We start from the raw sequence: 13,752 nt of genomic DNA on the forward strand, positions 1-13,752 counted from the left end.
TAAAATTCCACACCCTTGCAAATAATGAGTTTTTTTTTTTTTTAAAGACATTTCCTTATTGGGAAGGGAGGTGTAAGTGAGTTAAAGGTATTGTGAGCAAAACTCAACTTCTTGACCACCACCACCATCCCCTAAAATAAACTGTAAACATCTAGTAAAATTTATGAGTCACCTTAATAATAATTTGCACATTTTCCTCTGCATAACTTGTCCTCTTCTCTGCTTTAACTTTCATTGACAATGCCACATGTGTTTATACAAGTGTTTTTATTCCAGAATTATAGGCCTATAAAGGATCTACCAAAGCATTTGCTACTTGGGCAAGACACAACCTTTATAAGACAGACTTTGGGGAGGCCCACTTCATGTCACTCTCAGATTTGGCTGGGAAGAGGGATTTTAAAAGAGTAGGAAGGGTTTCATCCACTCCAGCACCTCCCCAAAACATATGGCTTCCACCCACCCGGGACAGAAGTTTTGCAATTGCTCCTGAATCTGGACTGGACTGCTGGCCAGGGCAGTCAGCTCCAGCCTCAATACCAAGTCAGCAAACAGGATTTTACAAAGAAAAAGGGAAAAAAATACAAATTAAATTAAGAATGTGCAGAATACAAACACTCAGCTCTCAACATACATCTTTAATTATCACCTTTCCTAACAGCAAACATGTGGATGGCTGTTCTGCAACAGAAGAAAGGGTTACCTAGCGGTCAGTGAAAACCAAATCATAATGGATGACCAGGATGCTGGAATTTAACTTCCTTGAATAAGGTACTTTTTCCTCTTGATATGGACTATTTCTTTACAAGTGGCAAAGCTGAAACATTAGCAACTGACAAGTTACTTTAAATTATTCAGTAAGACTGTATTTTTAAATTTTTTTATTTTGTTTATTGGACACCCCACATGGCATAGTTCCCCATGATCTTAGCTCCCCAACCAGGGACTGAACCAGTGTTCCCTTCAGTACAAGTGTGGAGTCTTAACCACTGGACCACTAGGGAAGTTTATGCAGTTTTATTTCCCTACCCACATATAAGATTTCCAGGGCTCCCATGAATAGCCTGTTAACCATCTGGAGGGAGAGTAAGACAGAATATTGTTTTGAGCTTCAGTTAAACATCAGAGAATCTGTGCAGGGTTATATTTAAGGATATGTTTTCTTAAGCCAGGCTGCCTGCTTCAAATTCTGGCTCTACTGCTTGCTAGCTGTGTGATCTTAGGCAACTTACTTAACCTGTCTGTGCTCCAGTATTCTCTGTAACATTATTAATCCTTTCTGTCTTCATCTAGAAAAAGAAAATAATAATATGCCGAACTCACTGAGTTCTTACAAGGAATAAATGAGCTAAGGCATGTGAAGTGTTTAAGCATGATGCCCTAGCACTCACTAAATGCCCACGTTAGTTATGAAGCAGTAAGTTCTCATCACCTGCAGTCAACTGTGTTGGCCAAGATAGAAACTCCTCAGCTGAAGGTTTCTTATTAACTATTTAATAAACTAAAGTCTTTTCATTTGACATTCATTAATGTCAAATATGCTACATTCAGTCTCTATGATAAAGGAAAAAGAAAAAAAGGAAAAAAAGCAAATCACATTTTTTGAAGAAAGCTAGTTAAATAGATTCTAACATATGGTAGAAGCGTTCAAGAAAAACACTTGGATTTATTATAAAGGAGGAACTTTTAGGGTACAAAAAAATAAATAGAAGGCCATCCCTTTATTCACTGGGATATGCCACTGTCACATCTATTAAAACGCAATAAACTTTGACTCAATAAACGTAAGAGAAACCTAGAAAAATAAATCACTGTTATATCTCACTACATTTCCTTATGAATCCCAAAGAGAAATGGAAATTTACAACCTACTGACCATACTCTCCTTGTACAACACAATTATATGGTTCCTTCTTTTTAATAAGTAAGTGCAAGTAGGGACACTGCTCCATCTATTCACAATGTTCACAACTAAAGGCTTTTTCAGTCATTTTGCTGAGACTTGCTCTTTATTCAAGGAGAGTTACATATTTAGCTTAAAACATCTGGCCTCACATGGGAACTTGGAGAATGCTGAGGCTACAAGAATTCTGTGTGCTTGGTACCAGTCTTTAATTCTTTATAGTTTGCTTTTGTTTGTATTTTGGCTCTCACAGATCTAAACATTTTTAATTCATTCTATGAGACAGAAACTGACTTAAAATCAAATTTCCGTATTTCAAATTCTAACAATTCATAGCCAGAATGAATATTTATCACTATTTTATGACAATTCTTTAGTGTCTTCATGAAGATAACTGGAAAATGAAGAATCTATGTTAAACTATAAAGAAAGAGATAAAAACTGAATTTTTTTTACTAGATGAATAACTTACAGTTTATTCTTAAAAGCAAATATTTGGTCCCCTCATCTTACCCAGAGATGCAGATAATCACAAGTGATGTTTTATAAACCACAAAAAATAAATCAATAACCACATTTAGATGAACTTTATAACAACACAATCTGACATACATCATTACTCTTTATATTTGGTGTATATATATAAAAACATTAAAAATTATATTTTAAATGCTTTTTATAAAAGAAAAGTATTAACCACCTATGTATTATTTCTCACTTGTTCATTCCAGCATTTACCCCAGTGCCTGCATCTCTGAGAGTGGACAATGCAGTCTCCAAGTCCACAGAGGTGGGACAGGTGACATGTCACATGTGAAAACTGCTTCTAACAAGGTCAAGTCCTGAGAATCCAATGAATGACAACTGCATTTCATTTACTAACTCTGACAGTTAATATATTACTCACATAATACAGTCATAATTCAAAGAAGTCTAAATCTTCATAGAAGGAATCCTTACCTGCTGTATAGACAGAAGCCGATGTCATCGTCTTCCTGAAGGGCGTGATAGTAGCTGCTTTTTCAGCCTCCAGCTCTGCCACTGTCTTCTGTTTTACTGGGGCACCTTGAGGAATATTTTTCGGTGTGGGAGCAGGGAAAATCACTTGGCCATCCTAACAGAAATTAGAAGAACTGCACTTTTTAAGCCATCCAGCATTCAGTCAATTCAGTGTTGCAGAAAAACTCTTTGAAAAACAATTTTAAATAAATATAGAAGTTCATATAATTTATAACATCATTTTATATAAATATATAACATGTGCATGCATGTTAAGTCACTTCCATCAGTCGTGTCCGACTCTCTGTGACCCTACGGACTACAGCCCACCAGGCTCCGCTGTCCGTGGGATTCTCCAGGCAAAGTGGGTTGCCATGCCCTCCTCCAGAGGATCTTCCTGACCCAGGGACTGAACCCACTTCTCTTATGTCTCCTGTATTGGCAGGTAGGTTCTTTACCATTAGCACCACATACATGTACATAAATATATAATGGCTGTGTCACAAAAACACACATAGATGTACAATTAGTATGTGCATAGAATATATAAGGAAGAAAACAGAACTTAAAAGAAGATAGGCGGGGGAATGTTTAATTTTTACTTTATTCAGTTCTGGGGGTTTTGTTTGTTTTCTGTTTTTCAAAAGCAATACATATTTTAGGTGCTGCTGCTGCTAAGTCGCTTCAGTCATGTCCGACTCTGTGCGACTCCATAGACGGCAGCCCACCAGGCTCCCCTGTCCCTGGGATTCTCCAGGCAAGAATACTGGAGTGGGTTGCCATTTCCTTCTCCAATGCATGAAAGTGAAAAGTGAAAGCGAAGTCGTTCAGTCGTGTCCGAGTCTTAGTGACCCCATGGACTGCAGCCTACCAGGCTCCTCCGCCCATGGGATTTTCCAAGCAAGAGTACTGGAGTGGGGTGCCATTGCCTTCTCCTATTTTTTTAGGTGAGTCACATGTATATCTGCAATATTTTTCTTTAAGTTGTTCTGGATTTTTAAATAATTTTTATCGGCATAAACCCAACACATTGCTATAGGATTCTTCCATAAACAAAAATCCTAGAACAAATGCAAAATGAAAACACAGGAAGGAATAGATCTCTTTACTCACCTTCATCACTACGGTTCCTCTAATGACGTGACCCATTGTACCAAAGTCAAAGTCATCTTTCACTTCAAAGTAAAAATTATCTTTGTCTGGGCTGATGGCCTTCAGAAGCTTGGTGATGTTGTTGGAATACAGGGTGCTGGCCTGAGTGGCCATTCGGCTGGGAAGGTCTGTGTAGCCTATGTGAGTAATTCCCTAAATGAATAAAAATACAGTCAGAAAGGTCTATTACTAAATGCTCACATTCTTTCCAGGACAATTCTCAACCAAGGCTAAGTTTTGAAATTATACATCTTTATATACACATGAATACATATTTCAAAAAGAGCTTTAAATGTGACTATTTTTAATTTTAGAAAATTTCCAGCCTCAGTTTCTCTCAATATTTAAAGCAAAAAACACCCTCTCACAAATCACTAAAAGATGAAGGATCAGGATCATAGCAAGAGGAAGCTCTGAGCTATACCTTATGAACATAAAGTTCTCCTGGCTTGGTGGTTTCAAAGTTTCCGCCAGCCTCAGCAGCTAAATCCACAACAACTGAACCTTCCTTCATGGACTCAATCATTTCTTTATTAAACAAAATGGGAGCTTTTTTACCTAGTAAAACCAAAGAAAACAGAAAACAGTATAAAGCATATGTGAGTTTTTAAAACTCTATATTCTGATTATTACGGTAGTCTCTGAATACTCACAAATTGAACCCTTTCAAGAAACCCCTTAAAGCTCATAACAAAGGTTAAGGCTGGTCACCTAAGGAAGAAATGGGATGAGCATGAGCCGCAAAGCCAATGGGCAGGAAGGACCCACTGAACTAGCAAACAACACTTGCCATCTGCTAAGCACAGAAACCTCAACTAGCACTGCTCTTTCCAGCTGGTTTACACCCAGCTCCACTTGTGAAAAAAAAAAAAAAAATCAACATTTTGCCTTTTTTTTGTAAATGCATAATAAATAAGCTAGTAAGGAAACTGTGTGCATGCAAATTGGACAGTTCATAAACATCACAATGTCAAGGGAATATTCAGTAGTAATCTATGAATTCCAACATAGTATTTCCAGTCATCTGAACCAATGTCACCAGATTTTCCCACATACTATATTGTGCTGTGCGTGCCAAGTCGCCTCAGTCATGTCCAACTCTTTGTGACGCCATGGACTGTAGCCCGCCAGGCTCCTCTGTCCAAGGGGTTTCTCCAGGCAAGTATATTGGAGTGGGCTGCCCTCCTCCAGGTGATCTTCCCAACCCAAGGATTGAACCCCACATCTCTTATGGCTCCTGCGTTGGCAAACAGGTTCTTTACTACTAGCACCACTTGGAAACCTTAAGTTAACAGGATAACTTCGAGAAGAGACAGAGGAGTACCATGATATGGAAATAACAGAATACCAGAACTCCAAAACATCTTAGAAATCACCCATACATTTTTATTCCCACTCAACGAAAGTATTTATTCTGTACCTCTGTTGAGTCGAGTTCCATGACTGGTGCTGGGAATTTACTGGTAGATAAACAGAAAAGATCCCTGTTCTCATGGAGCATACTCTTCTCGAGATATTTCACACTTTAAATCATATACTAATTCTTACATAGAGGATAAAGCACCGAACATAAGGATTTTTCAAGCTAACATACATCAATCAGTATGTTCAACAGGGGCTCCCATGGTGGGTATAATATCTTGTTCAAGTTTCACAAAACAATGTAAATATCTAAGCCAAAAGAAAAAGGGCATGAACTTGTGAGATTGACTATCGGAAAGCAGAGAGCTAATAGGCTAATTATTTCTTCTTCTGAAAGTTTTCAACTCTGAGTGAATTTTAGTAAAAACACTGTCAATTTTATAAATGGAAATCAACTAAAAGTAAAATTTTCATTATAATAATCTGTTTCTCAGACTATTTGACTGGAATACATGTGATTTGAAAAAGAAAAATAACCTTTCTTTGTAGCACATGTGAAAAAAACAGCTATAAAGATACAAGTGGGTGTACCTCCTTTCTCAATGCAAACTCAACACTTCCAAGACCAAGCCCAACTCCTAAGTCTCCTGTGACTGAAGGCCTTTCTCCCCCAGCTGAAGCGCTCTGCCTAGCATTCCTTCTCATTACTGCTCCAGTGGACTGTCTGCTTCAACCATACTGGTTTTTTAGGGAAGATCTGGGGCTCTCTTCTGAGTCTCCGTGGAAAGGAGCAAGAATGAGGAGGTCTTTGCTTCCCTGATAGCTCAGTTGGTAAAGAATCCGCCTGCAATGCAGGAGACCTCCTGTTCGGTTCCTGGGTTGGGATGATCCCCTAGAGAAGGGATAGGCTACCCACTCCAGTATTCTTGGGCTTCCCTGGTGGCTCAGATGGTAAAGAATCTGCCTGCAATGCAGGAGACCTGGGATCAAACCCTGGGTTGGGAAGATCCCCTGGAGAAGAGAAAGGCTACCCATTCCAGTATTCTGGCCTGGAGAAGTCCATGGGGGTCGCAAAGAGCCAGGCACGACGGAACGAATTTCACTTCACTTTCCCAAAACAACTCCCAGAAGTCCTGGTGGCTTCACTACTCAAAATTCTCTGGAATTTTGAATTCCTTTCCTCTAGGCTCCCACGCTACAGTCCAATAAAGGCACCCTCAATATTTTAACCTTTACTCGAGCATGGGAATTTGGGGATACAAACCACACACATCTGAGGACTCTCCAAAATAAAGGTCATGCTGCTCAGTTCTGCAGTTATTTAAAGCTATGGGTGATAGAGTTGCTTCCACATAAGGGAGCAAATTTAAAGGGGTAAATTTGACTGTCGTCACTACCCACCTCTAGTGCCTCATCTCTACTAAGCCCCATCTAATAGAGCCTCATCTCTATTAACCAGACTCATGTTGGTCACAGTTTTTTATCCCACCTGTCTTGTGCCCTCTGGTCTTAGGTTGACATGCCTTAAACTACTCTTTTGGCTATAACCAATTTAGATACAGGTCTACCCCCTTGGGTGACTTCTAACTGCACCGACTTTACAACCATCGACCTCACAAATTTGATTTGGCATCTAACTAACATCTCCTGCCCCCAAAATTCTGAATTCCTTCTTCCTTCTGAGATAACTATAGCTATAGCTCAGACCCTGGATCTGTAATGCTGCCCACTTTGTAAGATGTCAAGTGGCCAAAACCATTTAGGCTCCCTACAAAGCATCTAATGTACCACCTATTTCTCTTCTTTGATTTTACCTATTCAACCTACACAAAGCCATTCTACAGTGGCTCACACACACACATATTTTTGCTGCAACAGAGATAACAGGTGGTCTGACCGTATTATCACTCTGAAATTCAATCTCTTTGAAAGAATAGCATTTTCTTTCACATAAAATATTTCATTTAGTATATAGCCAAATAATGGGAATGCAAGTCAAAAAAATATATTTAAAGTCACAGAGGAATGTTTAAAAAAACATGGAATTATTACAAGTAAAAAGTATACAACAAAACAGTATGTATAGGATGCTCCCATTTAGTAAAAAATAAAATTATACACATATATATGAATGTTTCAAGCATACACACACACACACACACACACAAAATACTACAAATACTATATAGTTCCTGGGCTTCCCTGGTAACTCAGCTGGTAAAGAATTCACCTGCAATGCAGGAGACCCCAGTTTGATTCCTGGGTCAGGAAGATCCCCTGGAGGAGGGCATGGCAACCCACTCTAGTATTGCCTGGAGAATTCCATGGACAAGATAGTCTGGTGGGCTATAGTCCATGGGGTCACAAACAGTCAGATGCGACTGAGTGACTAAGTACACATGTATATAGTTCCTAGCAAATTTTATAGAGTACATTTAACAGCATCAGGATATCTTTGAGTGGTAAGACTAATTTATTTTCTTCTTTATGCTTTTTCTTATCTTCCAAGTTTTCTAGAAGAGCTTGCTTTAATGTTATTGCTTTAAAAATTCAATAAGGGCTACAGGGAATACAATGATGAATGTAACAGTGCAGCTGTCTTTAAGAACTCACATGTGGACTAATTTTTTGAAAATTCTGAAAAGTGCAGAAATGCAAATTAAAAACAGAAGGGAAAAAACAGAGCCAAAAGAGGAGCAGAATAGTACATAAAAATTCCAAATGAGCAAATCCTCAAAAGATTAGGTCAAGAGAGGGAAAGACAGAGAAGGAAATTTCAAAATACTATCTTACCCTGATGGCCTACTGTGATAAAAATGTAATAAATGCGAAGTGTGGCATTACAAAATGGAAAGAACAAAAATTAATAAGATGATTAGTTAGCTTTTCAGGAGGAAATCTACCCAAACCCAACATTTATTTCAAATTAAACTCTGAACTCTATAGGTTAGAATTAATTATAAAGGAATCACCCCCACAAAGAGAAGAAGAAAAGATATCCTTGGTAAATCTCTCTCTTGTCTTTAGACTGAAAAGTACTTCTTAAATTTCAGCAATGGGAAAAATTACAAAGGAAAACATCAAGAAATTTAAATATGAAAAGGTATATATTACTATCCTCAGAAGAACATAAACATGACAAAAAATTAATATAATAAAAAGTTCACGGAAATTCAAATAGAAACAAAACACTACACTAAGATCCTAATAGATAAATGAGCAGCAAATGCAAATGGCTAATTCAATAGAAAGGTAACAACCCAATGAAAACAGTTCACCCTCAGTAAGAACCAAAGAAATGTGAGAACACACACATATATATACTACCATGTGTAAAACAGATAGCTGGTTGGAAGCTCCTATACAGCACAGAGAGCTCAGCTGGGTGTTCTGTGATGACCTAAAGGGGTAGGATGGGGGATGGCGTGGAAGGGAGACTCAACAGAGAAGGCATAAATGCACACATATAACTGATTTATGCTGCTGCATAGCAGAAACTAACACAACATTGTAAAGCAATTATAATCCAATCTAAAAAAATAATATATTAAAAAAAGAAAGAAAAAGAAATGCAAGTACAAAGAATGGGATATATTTTTGCCCTCAAACTGAAAGAGTCAACAAAATCTTGAATACTGCTGAAATCAAACAATTAATTGGATGATATACTGATGAGATTATGAACTGCATAATTTTCCAGGAAAGCATAGTTTATATCAAGTGTTTACCAAATTGCCAAAAATACTAATATTCATCTACTAATTCTACTTCCCAGATTTGATTAATCCTGGGGAAATAACTGAAAATACAGATATAGGAATAAAGCAGAAAAAAATGTTAGTGTATCATTTTTAATTGACAAAAACTGGAAATACATAAAAAGCTTAATTTTGGGAGAACAGTTAAATAAAATACAGTACATTCAAACAAGAAAATTCTAACAAAACCATTAAAATATTTATAGAGAGTTCTTAATGACTTATTATATTAAGGGGGAAACTTAAAAGAGTATTTAGTGGGGCAGGTAAGAAAGCTATTTTATCTTCATCTAATGTGATAAAAATGCATGGGAAGAAGGCTGAAAGGAAATGGTAAAATGTTAATAGTATTTTTCACTGAGTAGAAGGATCACAAATGATCTTTATTTTCTACTTTGTACTCTACTGTATTTCCAACAAAAGTCACACACTATTTTTATAAAAATAAACAAAGCATAATCACAACCAGTTTCCCCTTTAAGTAGAGGACAGAGATTAAAGAGTTAGTTGTACTAGAAGAATTAAAATAATTAAGAAATAACCCTTACCCAGTCTGTTTACTTACCAACAGAAAACACTTCACTCAAAATCCTCTGCCCTCCCTGCTACAGCAAAGGAAGCTATATAGTTAGGAAAGCCTTTCAAAGTGCGAACCCAAATACTTACACAGGGAGACAGAATCATAACTAAGGATGGATAGCAAACAGGAAGATGCACACAGAGTTTTTTTTATATAACATGTAACACCGAAAAGAATAAATCCAACGTTTAGAGATGTCCCATAATACCCCAGTGACAGCCCAGTACAGGTCCTAGACACATGGATAAAAGATCAAATAAGCATATCAGGTGTTCCAGGACAGGACTGTATAAGGAGGCAGAAAAATTAATAAAAAGAGGCAGATACAAGGGTTTTTAGAGACACGCTTGGGCTTTCCCCTTTTGACTGCTCATTTCTGTTGATTTTATCATTTATTTGCAGAAGATGAGAAACACAAAAAGACTAAAACTTACATCTCTTCAAACCACCCCCTCAAAAAAAGGAGATTGAAAAAACTCAACAAGGAGAAAAAAATATTAATGTATTTCCTGACACAAAACAAACTGTGGGTTAAAGGTTTGGGAAGATGTCCAACTTCATGAACTATTTCTTGGTTTCTTGTGGTTCATGAACATTAAGTTCCTGGTAAGATTACTCAGTTCCCTCCCAGTTGGGAGTTTACTTCCGTACTTTTGCCAAGACAATCTAGAACATCATGCACTCATAGTCATCATTCAAGTTTTCATCTATGCACTGACTCAAGTGATACCCATTCAGTGCCTACCATGTACAGGCTAAATGGGGAAGAAAAGCTGTACTTATAGCTCTGAGGTCTAACAGTTTAGAACTGAAGGAGGTTGCATTCGAAGATTAGGGAACATTTTTATTAGGAGAATAACTGAGATATTTATAACACTAATTACAGAGCTTCCCAACTGGATGGCCATTATTTGGGGTAAGTAGAGGTGCCATGGGCTTCCCTGGTAGCTCAGTGGTAAAGAACCTGCCTGCCAATGCAGGAGACAGGGGTTCAGGAAGATCACCTGGAGAAGGAAATGACAACCCACTCCAGTATTCTTGCCTGGGAAATTCCATGGACAGAGAAGCCTGGTGGGCTACAGTCCATGGGGTCACAGAAGAGTCAGAACGACTTAGTGACTAAACAGTAACAACAGACAAGAGGCGCCACAGATTAATATAAGGTATTCTTGAATCTCTGTGTACACGCAGAACTGACTGCAGGCTGAAAAAGTGCCCCACACATGTGCACTGTTTCTTGATGTGTGCCTATACGGCAGTGCATCACACATACTTATTCTGAAATGTGACTGAATTAATAGTAGCTTTCATACTCTTGTGTTTTCTTATTAAATGAATACTAAGATGTAGTTAAAAGAAGCTTACTCCTTGGAAGGAAAGTTATGTCCAACCTACACAGCATATTCAAAAGCAGAGATATTACTTTGCCAACAAAGGTTCGTCTAGTTAAGGCTATGGTTTTTCCAGTAGTCATGTACGGATGTGAGAGTTGGACTATAAAGAAAGCTAAGTGCCGAAGAATTGATGCTTTTGAACTGTGGTGTTGGAGAAGACTCTTGAGAGTCCCTTGGACTGCAAGGAGATCCAACCAGTCCATTCTGAAGGAGATCAGCCCTGGGATTTCTTGGAAGGAATGATGCTAAAGCTGAAACTCCAGTACTTTGGCCACCTCATGCGAAGAGTGGACTCATTGGAAAAGACTCTGATGCTGGGAGGGATTGGGGGCAGGAGGAGAGGGGACGCCAGAGGATGAGATGGCTGGATGGCATCACTGACTCGATGGACATGAGTCTGGGTGAACTCCAGGAGTTGGTGATGGACAGGGAGGCCAGGCGTGCTGCGATTCATGGGGTCGCAAAGAGTCGGACACAACTGAGTGACTGAACTGAACTGAAGATGTAGTTGTTAAAGTGGCAAATTCAAAAACATCTAGAAAAGCCTGCATGCTAAGTCGCATGTGTACGACTCTTTGCAACCTTATGGGCTGTAGCTCTCCAGGCTCCTCTGTCCATAGATTCTCCAGATAAGAATACTGGAGTGGGTAGCTGTGCCCTCCTCCAGGGAATCTTCCTAACCCAGAGATCAAACCCATGTCTCTTAAGTGTCCTGCACTGGCGGCACCTGGGTTTCTAAAAATAGCTTTAACAACTTCCTGCGATGTGGCAAAAGAATATACCACTGGCCTCTACAACACTAAATTCAAATAGAGAGACTTAGCTTAAACTAAACACCAACAGCTAAAGCTTTACTGGAAAGTTCTACAAAATGTTATTTATACCTCTCTGAGTAAATCAGGTCTAACATGATCATCTGAAATAATGAATTTTCAGATTCTGTCTTAGCAGAAAAAGAATCAAGCCCTCACAGACAACTTTAATAACACCAAAAAAAAAAAAAGAGGAAAATTCAGAGGAAACCACTAAAAATATTAAGAACAACAAGACACCAAGATGAAAAAGGTTTACCACAAAGTTTTATAATAATTCCAAAGAACATTTAGCATTACTTACTGGAATTATTCAATGGCATTTAATCAGATGGGGAAATTCCTAACTTCCTGGCCTCTAAGGCATCAAATTAAGCAGGCTCAAGAAAAACTTTCTGCTTTAACAAGAACATAGTATATTTAACATAGTAACAAAGAAATTAATAATATAACTTATTAAATATATTTATCCAAACCAAAATAGATTTCTTGTGAACAAGTACTATAAACACAAGGATAATTTTAATATAATACACTACTATATTGACTACATGCAAAACAGAGCATGTAAAGATGCTCTGAACTGTAGTATTTATGCATTAAGGAATATTATTCAAGAACACAATTTTACATTGAGCACTGGTGTTTATCTAGCATCCTCTTGTCACTACTGACTTTCATTTTCTCGACATAGTCCATGAGCTTTAAGGAGAAATGACCTGAAACTACTCCAAAGGCAGGCCTGGCTGGCCCAAGGATAACTTATTGATGACCTGTTCAGAAATCCAGGCATAAGTTGAGAGGCCCAGCCTACACTTATTGGTTCAAAAGTAGTGATGTTGGGACTTCTTTGGTGGCTAAGACTCTGAGCTACCAATGCAGGGGGCACAGGTTCAATCCCTGGTCAGGAAACTAGATCCAACATGTTCCAACTAAGACCCAGATACATAAGTAAAAATAAATTTTTTTAAAAGTGAAGACATTACCCAATCAAAGTAAATAAGAATGAGGGAAAGTGTGCTAAGGGCTTCTGAAAAAGAAGTTTCCTTGCTCTTCAAGAGGGAGTCATCAGACTGGGCTTGCCTTGTCCTCTGGTGGTGTAATGTGCTGTGCACACTGAGGCCTGAAGCTACTTCTGCCTCTACCCCTCTACCCCTGCCTTTCATCCCTGAGGATGAAACCAACCAGAGAGGGCCGAGCTGAGAGGACAAAGGAGCCCAGCAGGGTTCCCCAGAGCATACCTCTCCAGTTATAACTGGACTTTTTTCCATTACAAGTGACAAGTCAAAGTCAGTCATGTCTGACTCTTTGTGACCCCATGGGCTATAGTCAGTGGAATTCTCCAGGCCAGAATACTGGAGTGTGTAGCCTTTCCCTTCTCCAGGGGTTCTTCCCAATCCAGGAATCGAACTGAGATCTCCCACATTGCAAGCCGATTCTTTACCAGCTGAGCCACAAAGGAAGCCCAGTTTTTTCAGTTACAAGATCCAACAAATCTCCTTTCTGGTTTAAGGCAGATTGTGCTGGAACATCTGCTTCTGGCAGCCAAAGGCATTCTAACTTATATACACCAAGGGCTCTTTTGGAATTTCAAAATCACAGATGGGGTTCAAATATTTAGTCTTAAAATGTAAAAACGTTACAGATCAGGACAAAAGGCTTTGTATACAAATATATGTATACATAAGGAAAAAAGAGATCATTGGTTATGTAACAGATTGGATGTGGCAAAAAACTGCTGAACATTTTGATCCACTGATCTAATGAGTCTCTGATTCTGCCAAGTGTGGTA

General features: G+C 38.4%; 1 protein-coding gene across 5 annotated transcripts in view; it reads right to left on the minus strand.

Annotated features, from left to right (window-relative positions):
- The window catches only part of NNT (nicotinamide nucleotide transhydrogenase), a 93,397-nt gene that overhangs the window by 43,828 nt on the left and 35,817 nt on the right, over nt 1-13,752 (minus strand). For all 5 annotated transcript variants that reach the window (XM_006056202.4, XM_006056201.4, XM_025270541.3 and 2 more), the window contains 3 exons: nt 4,479-4,612; nt 4,016-4,207; nt 2,864-3,017 (listed from right to left, as the gene is read on the minus strand). In XM_006056202.4, the coding sequence (XP_006056264.1) occupies nt 2,864-3,017; nt 4,016-4,207; nt 4,479-4,612 (480 nt within the window). The remainder of the gene's footprint in view (nt 1-2,863; nt 3,018-4,015; nt 4,208-4,478; nt 4,613-13,752) is intronic.

Source organism: Bubalus bubalis, chromosome 19, assembly GCF_019923935.1.
Source record: "Bubalus bubalis isolate 160015118507 breed Murrah chromosome 19, NDDB_SH_1, whole genome shotgun sequence".
Lineage (NCBI taxonomy): Eukaryota > Metazoa > Chordata > Mammalia > Artiodactyla > Bovidae > Bubalus > Bubalus bubalis.